We start from the raw sequence: 15,368 nt of genomic DNA, 5'->3' as shown, positions 1-15,368 counted from the left end.
AACCTCCCAGACTTTTGCATATTATGATCATATCGATCAATATCTTGGCCCGGAAAGCTAAAGTCTCCCTGTGCCTTGACACAGAATATAACGAATAAGAAGTTAAAAGTCATGTCCAAGTGCATCTCTCAAATATCACAACTTTAAGGATTTAAGCACTAAACTGAGTTCTGACCAAGCCCTGCAGCTCAAGGATACCAACGAAAAAGTCAAAAACTAATGCAGGGATCATAAACACGTTTCAAGGATTGTGTTCTATTTGGTTAAGGGCATCTAAGGGCAAATTTACTGTTTTTTTTTGTCTATGTCAACTTCGAGTTATGTGTACGTCTAACAATCATATGACTTTACTGCAGCTAACTAACTTTTCAAATTCTTTAGACTCACTTTACGTATCTGCAAGTGGGATATATGATTTCTTACAAATGTTTCAACCTGATGCTGTCTGACAAGCTCCTGGGGACAGCATCATATTCGACCTAAGTAACTTCTTTTAGGTTAAAAAGGAGCAAGACAGACACCGAAGCATTATTGTGAAAATGGATATACAGAATAAAGAAATTGGCCATCCCTCCATTGCCTGCAAGAATCATGCCCAACAGATCAGTTCCAATCATTCTTCATAGCAGGGAGGCGTTGACTGGACACAGAGCTCGGCCTCCTCACCTTCATCCTCATCTTCATCTGCATCGACCCAGTTACTAGGATGGCGCTGTGATGCTTGAGCATTTACTTCTCTCCTACCTGAGAAGAACAAAGAATTATTGATGTTTATTGCCTGACAACTATCAGCATGAAAAACAGACTCCATCTGGATACCTGTATCTTCTTCCATTTGATTTCTCTCACTAAGAGGGCGGCTAGTGCTTGCAGTCAAGAAAATTCACGTACAATTAGTTTCCACAAAAATGTCATTAGAGTATATACCAGACACTCATAGAATTCTGCAGAGCACCAATTCCGAACTACTGACAAACAAAATTTCATTGTTTGCTCAGGTTAATTTCACCATCGTCAATAAGTAATCTACTTACTGACAGAAGGTGCGCATGACATTGTGTAGATTGCCTCAATCATGGCAGTTTCTATTCTAAGTTTTGGTCCTTGAAACTTATCATAAAAAATTGAGTCAATAAACATTCCAGTTTTCTGAATCTAAGAATCAAACAAATAGACATAGAAGGATACTTGTTCAAACCAGCATGCACATCCACAGAAGGGCCGCTGTGAGAAATGTGCATTGCACCTATCCTCTGAATTTCTCTTTGCTCATTAGCATGTTGATTACCTTCTCTTTGCACTTGCCTATCTTCAGAGCCATTGTTACTTCTTGCAACACTACCTGTATATGTTTGTGGACAATAAGAACCATGTATACAGTTGTTATTGTAACGGTGCTACAAAATCAACCAATTACCTGATAGTTCAGACCATATTCTGGTATGATCAGATGGATGCTCAGATGTATTGCCCTTTGACCTCCCATTGGCTCTGGCCTCTGCAGGTTGAGGTTCTGCTGAAGTTCCATTATGAAGCTGTGATGCAAGCATGCTTGCAAGAACTAGAGTAGCATCAAAGTTTGAGCAGGAGCCATCGTCTAATCCAAACTTTGGTGCCATTAAAATTGGCCTGTTCACAAAAATAATCTTTACTGGACAGTAAAAGGCCAAAAAACTGGAAATACAAATACAGTTTGCATAGAAAATCATGAAAGCAATTATGAAAAATTGCATAACCAATCAGGTATATGCTTTTATCGAAGTGAAATGCTCTCTAATGTGAACATTTAATTACATGACAGGTACAACAACATAACCCTAAACTTAAGCACATATTACCATTTTGCAAAATTTCCTGTTCAGGGATTTCTTTCTACTTTCATGTTGCCCAATATCAGATGCTAAACTAAGTAGATAGTATCAGTAAATTAGGGAATCGAGATAGGGACACCAACAATTTTTTATCCACTCTTTTATCTCAGTACTAAAGTCATTCATCTTGACTAACAAAGTCAGATAGACAATTTTAGTGCCCTTAATTTCATTAACTGATGGCACTATCAACCTTCTCATTGTTCTAGACATGCAACAGTGCAACTGCAGATCCATTATGCACTACAAGGTGATACATACACAAGAAGAGCTGTAAATGATGGTTGGTTTTCATTATAAGTGTCCATTTACATGTCATAAGAAAGGAAAATAAACATATGTCAGAGACGAGGGTTACCACCAGATCAATCCAGGGCAGTTGGAGGTAACAATCAAAGCACATAAACAGTTACTAGAACAGGAAGAAAATCATCTTACTCTCCAGCTTTCTCAAAGTAAAAGTGTATGTCAACTTCACATGCCTCACAGAAGGAAAGAAATGCCTAGAATTTGGAAAATAAAGGAAGTGAGAATCTTCAATTGGATGTCATTAGTGCCCTTCAAAATTAAGAACTAAAATACATGAAGCAAAACAATAGGCACATGGCACTTAGCATGATTCTGCTAATGTTGCTGGTTAAGAAGATTTATAATCATATTTAATTACAAATAGAAAGGACATTAATAAAAACCTTTCCATAGTTATTAGTGAGATGACTCAATGACCTGCCCCTCTATTGAAAGAAAGAAGATGAAAAGGAGAACATATCAAATTGTGTGGCAATTGGTTTAGAAGGCACTTAAGCTCTAAACTACTTTCAATAATACCTTCAGTTCCTTCATTCCGAAAGTCACATCCACAGGGTCTCCCCTGTGAGTATACTGGACAAATTCTTCAGAAGGATCTATCCACAACTGAGTGTGTAATGATGAATCATTATCTGGGATGGCAAATCCACAGTTTGATTGCATTACAAATATGTCTCAAAAGACAAAAACATGGAAACAGATAATAAGTCAGCCTACCTTTTGTTGGGTCTATGTAGCTCCTAAGCTCAACAGCCTTCCCTCCAATTTCATTTGCGACATCAGGAGGTAAAACTGCAGGCTCTGTTGCAATTACAGTTATCTCCTGAAGTGTTGCTTGGAAATTTCCCAACAAACGGTTCAGATCACGCGGCCTCACCACGAAGTTGCTGGGAAGCTTTCCCCTATCAAGTGATAGCTGTTGAATGTCAGGTTCGACATTACAAGTAATCCAATAAGCTTTCTTCATACCTGTATAAGTACCTCAATGCCTTTAAACTTCACTGGTTCATTAATAGCATAAATAGGTAAACAAATTTGCAATAGACATAAAAAGCATGAACGGATAAAAACAATTCCAGTTGAGACCCAAGGAACGTATAGTATCACAACCCTTGGTAAGACGTAGGACTGACTAAGTGGAGCATTAGATATAACCCAAGCATCATTTTGTGCAATCAGTAACATGAAAAATTGAATAGTTGTTAAATAGAAAATTTTAATGCCAGCGAAACATCAACAGTGATGAGTACAACAGCAGTCGCATCAGGGTATGAAGCTTTAGATTCCTTCAAGCTTGATTTTTGGATGAATCAGTATCTTTTCAACATTGCAGTCAAGTCTAAACTAACTCACCACCAAAGTTCAGTTTAAGTAACTATTCATTATTGCTTTGTGTGAGTACACTCGCAGTGCACTCATCTACTCAATCCAGGACATTTCAACAAGCACCTTCAATACAATACCTCTCAATAGAACAGCTAGCAATAAAATCAAGTACCAAAGAACCATCTTGAAAACTAAAGAATTGCAGTAATAACTTTTACCATTGCAACAATTCAAAGTCCATTGCATCTTCGGGGCATCAGGATTAGGCAACAGAACGTTTAGCTGATCAATACTGGATATAGAAGTCCGAAGTACTGAACAAACGGCCTGGCAAGTATTAACATGACAATAAGTAAAATTATCTGAAACAAACATTCTTGAATAACACTATAAATAAAAACATGAACTACTTGCCTTCAAGAGCACACTAGATTGCACCTGAGCACCACCAGGCACGGTGTAAACATCGAAGAAATCAGGCTTAAATGTAATTGATTGATAGGCTGACCTCGACGAATTAAGAGTGTGAAATGCAAGCTGCCACCATTGGAAAAATAATTTTAAAAAAGGAGAAAAACCTCAGAATATTATAATTTCTAAATTTTTTTCCTTTTTCCTGTGCATTTAAATGAAATACAAAATTGTGAAAGCTCAGATGCCGCATGGAAATAGCAATTGCTGCTATACAATTTCTTGCACAATTGAGGGGAAAGAGATCGGAAATTTTCATAATTAACCAAATTAATGGCGGAAATCGTAGGTAGAAATTGCAAGGACGAAAGAGGGGGAAAAGAAGAAGAAAAGGCAAGTAGAGAGGACCAGGGAAGGAGAAGCTTGGATGGCGAGTTCGTTGCCAACACGTGCGAGGCACGTGATGGACCGAGCAAATGTCTTGAGAGCGTTCCCGCTGAGGCTTAACTCCATCCTCAACAGCAATACTTCGCTCCACTGATTTGTTGTCTGCTAAGCAGAGTGCTGTTGAGACTTGAGACCTGAAAATGGCGGGAAGGGAGAACCCGTTTGCCGCGTATGGCGGGTAGCATATGTTTTCATTCTATTCTAACTCTTTTTTTTTTTTTTTTCGAGAGTGATAGGACTTGAAACTCAAAATCTCTTATCATCTAACCAAACTCTCCCCCAGTCTATTCTCGCTCTATAAATATTTGCGTAAGTTTGGTCCGGTCGAGCTTGCTTGTAGACTGGTATATTTCAAGAGGCATATCAATTTTCTTGCGTTATCATATGCTATATATCATAGATTTTTTTTGTATGGTCATACATACCGTGACAATGAGATCTTTTAAATATATCTCATAATTACGGGTTGATTTGTATATCAAGTCTAATTAAGGTGGTGTTTAATTTTCACCTTAGAATCATATTAGAATTCGAAATCATTTATTCTATATTTGGATCATCATTTCAATATATTTATTTGGTTCACTACTTAGAGTGTGTATTATTACTATATCTAATATTTGGTTTGTTGATTCTTTCCGGATGAGATATAAAGAATTTTTAACTTTACTCCAAGTCTGTTATCTAACTGGTTAAAAACTAAATATTAGATGTGGGCATGCCATATAATTCAAATTCTGTTGTAATCGAATTAGAATCCAAACATATATAAGATATGGGCATGTTAAAAAAAAATGAAGTAGATCCACCACTTTTAGTCTTCTCCACCTAACTACTCTCCTCCTCCGCCGCCACTACCTATCATCCCTTCATTTTTCCTCTTCAACGCCACCTCTTTCTCATTCCTCTCTAGCACTACCACTCATTTTCCCTCCTCTCTCCTCCTTTTCCCCCTCTGCGACTTCTCCCTCGCCTCTCTTTTCTTGCCTCCCCTATCTTCTCTTTCTCTGTGGGAGATCAAATTTAGTTACTCAGTGGGAGGAAGAGGATGGGCGACTAAATCTGGTCGCTAGCAAGCCAGGAAAGGATGAGGAGGCGGGAAAAGAGGGGAGAGGGGAAAAAGGAGGAGAAGAAGTGGGAGGGGGTAAGAGGAGAAAGAGAGGAAAGGGGTGGTGTTAGAAAGAAAGTAGGAGAGGGGAAGCGGGAAAAGAAGGAAGAGGGAGAGGGGAGTAGAGGGGGAGAGGAGGAGTCATGAAAGCTACCATGATACATGAAGCTTCCCTATTATCATCCTTATATTTCTTATAAGCATTTCAAGCAGCAACAGGAGCATTTGGTTCAGATTCCTGGGGCATAGGCCCATCAAGTACATATTCAATTTTTTCATGAGTGAGAACGAGTAGGACATTGCGATGCCAATTGAGAAAGTTTGTGTCGTTAAGTTTGCAATCAGTGAGAATGGTACGAAGGCTCAAATTGTTACTCATTCTACAACAAAATGAAAAGATAGAATTTGTTAGAAAAATGTTTTGTTTAATAAAATCATAAAAACTTCAAAAATTATGATTTTATTTCCACTATGTTTCTCAAATCAATTACCCTCTTAAATTGATTCAGGAATTTTTTTAAATTCCATAGTGGCTAGGATCCCATTTAATTTATTTCGATCTTGAGTGTATCCCAACAAATCGAAAATAATTATGAAAGGTAGGTACTTCACCAATTACAACTTATTTGTAATTACTAGATCAGTTGGGCGTCAACTCTTGACTTTAAATCTATAAGAACCAACCCAACACTTACCTCTAAAATTAATGATTTTGAGTGAATCCCAACAAATCATAATTTTAGTTAAATCAAACCCATCATTCTTTGAGAACATTTCTCATAGCAAAAACACGTAGTAAGTAAGGCAGCCTTGGGTGAATCCCAACAAGCTAGTACTTAATAACTACTCTAGTTTTAAACTATAATGATGGAAGGTATTTCATTGATTTAATATTGCAATTGAGGGATTTGTCTCCTTTTTCCAAAATATTTTATAATTAAAATTTGAAAAAATTGCTCGTCTGGTCTCATCAATAAACATGCATATAACCATTTCAAAACTTATAAGCATGAATTTAAATCGTGGATGATTGTGGATTTTTCCTAAACTAATTTCCCCGGCCACTAGGGAAATTAGCAATTTACTAAGGTCTCTAAATACGAGATGAACCCCTTCGTCGTAGTATGCCTCATTTCTGCTTTTCAAAAATTACAATTTCTATACTAATTATACAAATTCCTATCATCTATTTCCATCTATTGCACATTACAAATAGTATAGAAGAAACCCTGAAATACATTCGGAGGGATATTAGACGAGAAAAGAAATTACAATTAGAAAATAAGAAAGGCAGGACACGCAGGCCCTATTTTAAAATAATTACAACCATTCAAATCAAGAATAATCATAACCATTCAAGAAAACCACAATCATATTGCGTACTATATCCACAACCATCCACCATGCATTCTCACAATTTAAACAACTTTAAATAAAAGAAAAGCATGTAAACAAGCAATCTCAATTCATGGATTAATTGGATTTAACTCCTAAGGTCCCAAACAATTTTGGGTCCGTTCATATGCAAGAAATTTTGGTAAAATTAATTTTTATTAGGTCATTCTTATTCCTAACTAAATTAGGAAAATAATTGGGAAAATAATTTCAATTAATCAAATTAATTGTGAATCAATTCCCAACCTAATAAATATGAATAATAGATCCCATAACACATTTTTAACAATTAAAAAAAATTTAATTCAAAAACTTCAAAATTCTCAAAAGAGCCAGTTACTTAAAACACTACTGCTTTTGTTTTCTAGCACTTCCGGTAACCACCACTGGCCACCACCGCTTAAGCCACCACCGCTGAGGTCTCTACTGACCACCAATGGCAGCAACTCCTAGCGGCAGCCACCAGGTGATCACTGGAAGCAACCACTCGGCTGTAACACCATGCTTCCGCTGCGCCTGTCTTGTTGCTGCACTTCATTATCCAGCAGCACTGGCAACCACCATAGGCCACCATTGCTATAGCCACCACCACCGAGGTCTCCATTGACCATCAATGGCAGCAACTCCCAGTGGCATCACCAGGTAGTCACAGGACGCAACTTCACGGTTGCTACACCATGCTGCAATTTTTCTTGCGGATGTTAGCCGCTGCTATTTTAACCCACAGAGCTCATAGCTCTTCTACCCAGCAGCTTCCAAGAGGGGTTTAACCTCCCTCCATCACCAAGGTGAGCTACCATGGCTCATTTGGCAGCAATGGCCGGTGACAGCAACTTGCAGCCGCGATATCGCAGCATCCGCAGGTTTTCTCAATGATCATCCTGCTGTCGCGCCCCATTTTTTTTTTTTAAGAAAAATAAATAAATTGCGGTTTTAAAGGTGAATTTTTATTTGAAAAAATGAATTTTTGATTTACAAAGAAAAATGAAGAAAAATATGGGTCTAAATGGGACTTGAAAATGCGACGATTTGACCCAAAATATAGTTTAAAAAGGATTTTTGAAATAACAATCGGAGTCGCCACTTGGTATTGAGTTAAGGTGTACCAAGTCACCTAAAATGAGTTTTCAAAGGAAAAAAGTAGAAAAACCCCTTTTAAACGACTCCTAGTCCACGAAAATCAAAGGAAAGGTTCGGGAGTCACGTTTGACGAAGGGGAAGGCAAGGATAAAAATTCAAGGCACGCCTTCGACCTAGCCAAGGCTAGTTGCGTGATTTAGTCAAGGATTTTCTTATTTTTAACCAAAAGATTTATTACATTTGGATGTATTATATGAATGCAAACCCTAGACCTAGGGGGGCATCGAGGGGCAAAAATTTATCTTCAAAGCTTGAATGGTGCCAATCACATTAATTGTGACGCCCAATAATGACCCTTTGGAGAGGTCACGAATAATGCGAAAATATGAGACTCTAAGAAAAGGAAAAGGATAAAATAATTATAGAAATATACATGTCTTAAAGGAATGCATCATGTCGGGTACGGGGGACTAATGTTCGTGACTCAATTTTCTCTTTAATAGAGGGAATACGAGCGTGCTAAGGCTAGAAAAGCCAAACTCGTCCATATCCCATATCCAAGGGGTTTTCCCTAATCTAATCAAGCAAATGCACTACCCTAACCCTAAATCTAAAAATGAAATGCAAGTCTAATGTTATGTAACATACAAAGGGGCATATATAGATAGGGAAATTAGGGAATAAGGAATATAAATAGAATATCATACAAAATGATAAAAGGCCCTAAAAAGTGAAAATATGCATGAGATGGAGTGATTTTGTCATGCAATCATGATCTAACGCGCGAGGAGCTCCTAAGGGTCTAGCATTGGACTAACCCACATCTACGCTCTCTCGCAAGCATTGGACTTGCAAGAGCTCGAGTGGACAACCATGACTAGCATTGGACTAGTTACGGTTACGTGCATTTGCATCCATCATACACAAATATAAGTAATATGCATAATTAAAGCAAGTAGACATGTGAGCACGTAATTCACATAACACATAAGCATGCATATCTAGATGCCAAAACCTAAGAAAGCGATTAAACACATAGCACATAGACATGCAAAACACACAAGGCAATTAAGGCCCTAACTATTACATTTTTAGGGGGGAAGGCCTACTACAATCTGAAAGGGAAAATAGAAGAAATAAAGCAATTAAATCCCTAACTATTACAATTTGGGCATTCGAGTGCCTCCCAAATGATAAAATTGAAGCCCAAAAATAAATATATGAAATTAAAACGACTAAAGCGAATAAATAAATAAAATGAAAACATTCAAAAGACATGCAATTAAACACATAAATCACATAATGCACATAGGGTCAAATAAAGTGAAAATAGGGGATAGAATGTACCTTCCTTGAATTGGAGCCCTAAATGGAGTGAAATCACTTATTTATCCTCCAAAATAAAGAAAAGGTCAATGTACCAATTTATTTGGAAAAATTAAAGAAAATAGGCAAACACAAGCTCACTTGGACACAAAGTTCTTAAGTTCATGCATTAAGTGCAATCTAAACAAAGCATGATAATTAATTGAAGCAAACAAGCAATAAAATTGCAAAAATCAAAGCTGTCAAGAACCAAATTGATAAAATTATTCAATTGATTGGGTCCTAGTAGCATTAAGGAGGCTTGAGGGGTTAAAGTGCAACTTTTAGAATACATTTGCATGCATGCAGTCAGCAATTTTCGGCCAAAACTGAAACCATTTCTTTCAGCCGTTTCTGCTACCATTTTCATGCACAAGCTTCTGCAACTCCAAGCAACTTTTGGCAAACAAGATTCATGCAGCACTTTGATCCATTGCCAATTAAACATGGCTAAAACCTAATAACAATGGGATTCCTGGAAGACTTTCATGCGAGTTTCATGCAACAAAAAGAAGACAAGAAGCTTCGGCTACTAATTCCTATTAGAACTTCAACAACCGAAAATGAAAACTGCTGCACTTTGCTTCTACCATGTTTTTCCTTGTTGCAAAAACTTTGCAGCTTCAATCCACAAGACATTGAGATCAAAAACCGTGGTAGCTTGGGATCAAAACATGCAACCTCATCATTGATTATTTAGACGCCAGATTTAGCGAGCTAACAAGATGACTAACACCAGCTTTTGTAGGCTGTTAAGAGAAAAGGGGAAGACAGCAAAAATGTGAAGATGAAATGTAGCTTCCTCATTCACTTAGGGGTCTGGACACTACATGATGGACCAGGGGAAATGGGACACTGATATTAGGACACCGTCACAATCCAAATGAAAGTTTTAACAAGAGCAAATTGCGCGTGGATCGAATGGGTTGATGTGTGACAGTTTGCTTCATGAGCTACGGACTTCACAAAGTTGCAAACTAGGCAACATTTGGGCAAGAGATGGTTCTAGCAAACCTGGGAATGACCAGTTTAGGCAACAAAAGATAACCTTAAGGTATGAGGGACAGAATTAGGTCATCACAAGAAGATCATAAGCAACAACTGTTTGCATGTACTGCTGCAATGAGCCGAAAATTTTCATGCTTATTGCATCGTAAGTGGCAACTGGTGTGTTTACATATTAGGGGAACGTGTAATCTAATTTAAATAATCCTCGTAGCGTGTTATTGATTAGGGTTAGGTTTTTCTAGTTATTAATGCAATTGGAGAATTAATTCCTACCGTCGTATCTAGGAGTATTTTCTGGTTTGGGGTGATCAATGGTCGTACCTTGGCTATCTATAAATTAAGGAAAAATTGGTCGTTAGAATTCATCGGCGACTATAACTAGCGTATTAATAAATTAAGTGAACCTCCCTTGCATCAATGATCGGATAAATGGACTGTGTCTGAATAGTTGCATCCTTGGCTAGAATTTATTTATTCTTGATTTAATTCGTGCTACATTCGTGCTAGTTAATTATTTATTTTTTAGTTTAATTGTTTAATTGTTTTTAGCTTCATTCTGATAAAATCCCCCTTTACCAATTGAAATTTAAAAGAGACAAATATCCCCAATCCCTGAGGAGACGACCCTACTTGCCACTGTCTACTATTTAGTAATTTTTGTCAACTAATTAATTCTGGTATATCGGATTAAGCAAACTCTTTGGGAACATGGTGAATCAAGTAACCCATTGCACACCTAGAGTCCCTGCTCCAGTACCTAGGATTAATTATTGACTGCTTTTAGTGGTATTTAGGTTATTATTATTATTATTGCGCAGGCTCGACAGCCTGGCATATGCCATACTAGACAGAGGTGTTCTTTTATTACCTAAAACCTGAGAATATTTTCCCCATTGCTCGAAACAAATATTAATCTTGTTTGCTCCATTAATTCTGTTTGGTGATCCATAAAGTAACTTAGGAAACATGATTACATTGAAGAATAACAAAAGATTAAAGAAGGGCACCTTCATTGATTGATCATTATTGTTTTTGTGGAATAAGACGAGATAATTGATCAATAATTGGTGTGATCGATGGTGACATTAAGTCATAAATTGCAAAAACTGTCTCTTACTTCTATTATTTACTTGTCTTCAAGATGGTCAAAACCATTTTTCAATGTCTACGGTAGGTGCTAAAAGCAGATTGCTCATGATGATAGGAACTTGTGAAAAACCCATAAATCAAGTGATGATTATCTTGTGGATGAGATTCAAAAAATTCAACTTATACGATTTCGCATTTTCATCTGAGAATTTCGGTCAATAGTTTTGTGATGTTCTGAGGAGTACTTGCCAGAGGAACAGAAGCAAATAAGATAAAAAGAAAAAAAAAAGACTTTATTAAATGAACCTTTGCTATTAGCAAATAAAAAGGGAATGCCAAGTACACATTTCAAGAGATTAACATGGAGGAAGATGAAATGAACCCTTTGTTCTAGCAAGAATCATATTTCTATAGGGGCGGAAGGTGCCAAGCAGCTCGTCCGGAGTTGGCAAATTCTTCTTGATGAGAGGAAACTCAATGAAGTTCTTCATCCACAAATGAAGACAAGGATATTTTGTTGAATCCATTGCCTTGAAACATCCCACTTCTTCCAGGAATTGAAGCCAATAAGCAGACCAGCCAATGACAATATCAAGATATCCAATTTTGTCTCCTCCAAAGAACTTCTTCCCACTTATCTCACGTTCAAGAATTTCCATGGCTTCGGTCATTCTCTCAAGTGCTTTTGCTTGCTCTTCTCCTGTGGTACGAAGCACCTGCCCTGCTGATTCTGCAAGCTGCAATCACAAAAGTTTTTAATATGCATCTTATCAGCATGACAAATTATCAACATGATTAACTACAAAACTGATAATCTATTTTCCTTTACAATGAATGATGAAAAGCAATCTAGCTAGGAGAGCAAAAGATTTTTTTGTCCAAATTCTATACCAAACTTTTCAGCAAAATCAAATAGCAAGCAATTACCTTTTCGTCAGAAAATTTAGCCCAAAAATGCGCATAAGCTCTTTCTAGAGGATCTTCTGGCAAGATTGGTTCTCCTTCCAAGTTTCATCGATATATTCAATTATGACAAGGGACTCACATATGGATTTTCCCCGGTGAACAAGTACAGGAACTTTCTTGTACACAGGATTTAGCTCCAGAAGAAGTGAGCTTTTGTTATGTAGATTTTCTTCTATATATGTATACTCTAAGCCTTTTATTTTCAATGCCCATACGGTTCTCCACACAAATGAGCTCGATCTCGTACCCAGAAGTTTCAAATCTTCCCCACTCATGCTTCGGTATTTTCTTGGAAACAAATGTGATAATTGCTACTTAAGTATACAGCCTTATATAAACCTCCTTTGGCTGCTGGTGTGTAAACTATATGGTGAACTAGCTAGCAAGATTCCAAGTGAACAGTATAGACTATACAAAATGATGGGAATCTTAATAATTTTTAGCTCGTTTGTAAACTTACTTGATTATTAATTGTTTATTATTCAAGAACTCTTTTACTATCTTAATGTAATATTTTATGTTCATCACCAACTCCTATCCTCATGAGTTCCAGCTGAAATAGAGCTTGACAAGGTCTTGAATAGTTAAATCTTGTTAAACTTTAGCTCGATTCTTCTTTTTTTTTTGTCGATACAAGAGCTTTCCCATTTTACATCTACTCCTATTTTATATTAAGGGAGAGGAGGTGGGTTCAAATGAACCAAGGGAGAAATTAAACCACTTCCGGACCAAACAGGTGCCTTTGCACTCACCGGTGAAACTTCCAAAAAATTATGGAAATGAATACAAGCGACCTGCATCCAAGGGAGAGCTTGTGGCCAACTACTCCAAAAGGTAGTTGGTGCTCATCTGGAAAAGAACAGGTAGGACTAGAGGCCAAATTACTAATACCTTAAAGATTAGGTGCTACGAACACCTTATGATTATTAACCTTGAATGGTTATAGAAAGCACTGCAAAATGATTTCTCTTCATAATTTAAAACTACGCAGGTGTAAATGGCCTATTTTGACTGAGTTTACATGTCTTGTTAGCTGTAAACAAGTGCCGATGATAGCTACGTTTATATCCAAGGCCAAAGGCAAACAAGAAACATGGAAGTAGTGTTTGTAAACACACCAAAACTGAGATTTCAAGCGAAAATGGAAAGTTGTCTATAACTTCCTCCAATTGAAAACTTTCAGTTTTCGATTCTTAGTAACTCACAACAGCAATCCTAAATTGCACAAGTCTTAGTTTGATTTCTTGCATCTCTTTAAAATAGCACCTTTGATTAGTAATTTTAGTATTCAACACTTCTTTTTGCACCGAATTAAAACTTTCAACTTCATAGCTCAATATCTGCAATTCAAGTACCATGAAACACCATAGGGAGGAAATACTTTTTTTCCTCCAATTAATACTTTTTTTTGAGTATGTTGGTGAAAACAGCAAAAATATTGTAAGATATTCTGAATTTATATCTATCATGTGAAGATCCAAACCACTACCATGCTAGCATTTTGTGTAATAAAATGCAACCAATTGAGCATGATATCTCTGCTTTGAGAATAAATTGTCATGGAGATTCTCGAAACATCTAGAAAGTATTAATCCAATATTATCTGTCTCATTAATTATGTTTATCAAATTATTGCTTTGAGTCCATATGCTCAAATTATGCTGCTTGCCAAACACCCATAATTTGGGGGAAAATATGACGTATGATTGGTAAAAATGGTTTTGATTTTTGGCCTTTGTAGCAAAGAGAAAGTATTTAAATGGATAGAAATTAGCGTAGGAAACACCCAGGACAAAAAATCCAAAGCAATTTTTACATTTTGACGTTTCACCGAAAAAGGAAAAAAAAAAAACTTTGAAGGAGAGGCAGCGTCCTTCACCCCCATTGTGATTGGTAGAAATAGCGTGGCTATTGTTAGTAGACAGTAGTGCTTGAAATTCCACGAGCAAGTTCCTTTTGTAAAGCATTCACATGGTTTAAAGATGAATGCTTTCATGAGCACTACTGTCTGCTATAAGGAGAGGTGAAGATGGATACATGGCATTGATATTAGACATGTGAAAAGCTTACGATAGAATTGAGTGGACCTTTATCGCTGCTGTGATGGCTAAAATAGGCTTATGCCCTCTCTGGATTAAGTGGATAAGAAACTGTGTCAATTTAGTGTCCTTCTCTTTTAATATCAATGGAAAAAAAGGTTTTGTTGTGCCTGCTAGAGGTATCAGACAATACGACCCTTTGTCCCCCTATCTCTTCATCATTTATACTGAAGGACCCTCTAGCCTCATCACTCGAGCGACGGAGGACAAAAGAATTTCTGGATTGGATCTGTTCAGAACCAGCCCAAAGTCTTTCTGGATGGATCGGTTGCTCCCTTTTGCACATGACTAAAATGTGTTTATTCCAACTAATCATAATGAAAGTGACATTTTGACCCAAAAAATAAAGCTCCTTTTGTACCTAATGCAAAGGAACAAAAACTTCACTTGTTTGGATAGTGAAATTATTCCAAAAAATATTTCACTTGCATCATAAACACATTTTCTAACCTACTTTTTTATATTCCCAACTACCTTTTATCTCACATACATCACATCACAAAAAGTGTTACAGTAATTATTTCAAATAATAATCTATCCAAACAACTGTTCTGAATCAGAATCAAAGCATTTTTGTTTTTAAAATAGTATCAACATTTGAACTCGTGGAAAATTTTTCGATTTTCTTGGTAAGTCCATCGCATAAATATAACCTTAGAATCTTGCCTTTTTCATATGCAAGTGGTTTTCAATTAGATGGGCGCGGTCGGGTACCCACCCCATCCACCATTTGACTGACCTGACTAGCATCTTGTAAGTCAATCATTTTCTAACCCTTACTCACCCCGCATATTAGCGGGAACCCAGTTTTAAAGTATCTATTGAGATAGGATCTAGTCAACAAGTACTTGCCCCGTTCTACTTATCATTTAATTTTTTTAAAAAAGTAATTTA

The 15,368-nt window shown here is 36.9% G+C and overlaps 1 protein-coding gene and 1 pseudogene across 1 annotated transcript; both read right to left on the bottom strand.

Moving 5' to 3' along the window:
* Nucleotides 1-365: 365 nt before the first annotated feature.
* Nucleotides 366-4,595, bottom strand: LOC113732868 (uncharacterized). The gene is made up of 10 exons (XM_027258883.2): nt 4,326-4,595; nt 3,921-4,043; nt 3,725-3,833; nt 2,898-3,149; nt 2,700-2,812; nt 2,310-2,374; nt 1,418-1,629; nt 1,189-1,342; nt 820-860; nt 366-744 (listed from the first exon to the last, which is right to left on the bottom strand). Exons 1-10 carry the CDS (start codon nt 4,428-4,430, stop codon nt 614-616), a joined length of 1,305 nt encoding a protein of 434 aa, XP_027114684.1. The 5' UTR covers nt 4,431-4,595; the 3' UTR covers nt 366-613.
* Nucleotides 4,596-11,707: 7,112 nt separating this feature from the next.
* LOC113729641 (glutathione transferase GST 23-like) lies at nt 11,708-12,650 on the bottom strand (annotated as a pseudogene).
* Between the last annotated feature and the right edge of the window lie 2,718 nt (nt 12,651-15,368).

The sequence above is a fragment of the Coffea arabica genome, chromosome 2e (assembly GCF_036785885.1).
Source record: "Coffea arabica cultivar ET-39 chromosome 2e, Coffea Arabica ET-39 HiFi, whole genome shotgun sequence".
In the NCBI taxonomy this organism is placed as follows: Eukaryota; Viridiplantae; Streptophyta; class Magnoliopsida; order Gentianales; family Rubiaceae; genus Coffea; species Coffea arabica.
Note: the sequence above shows the minus strand (reverse complement) of the source record. Positions and strands in the feature narration are given on the sequence as shown.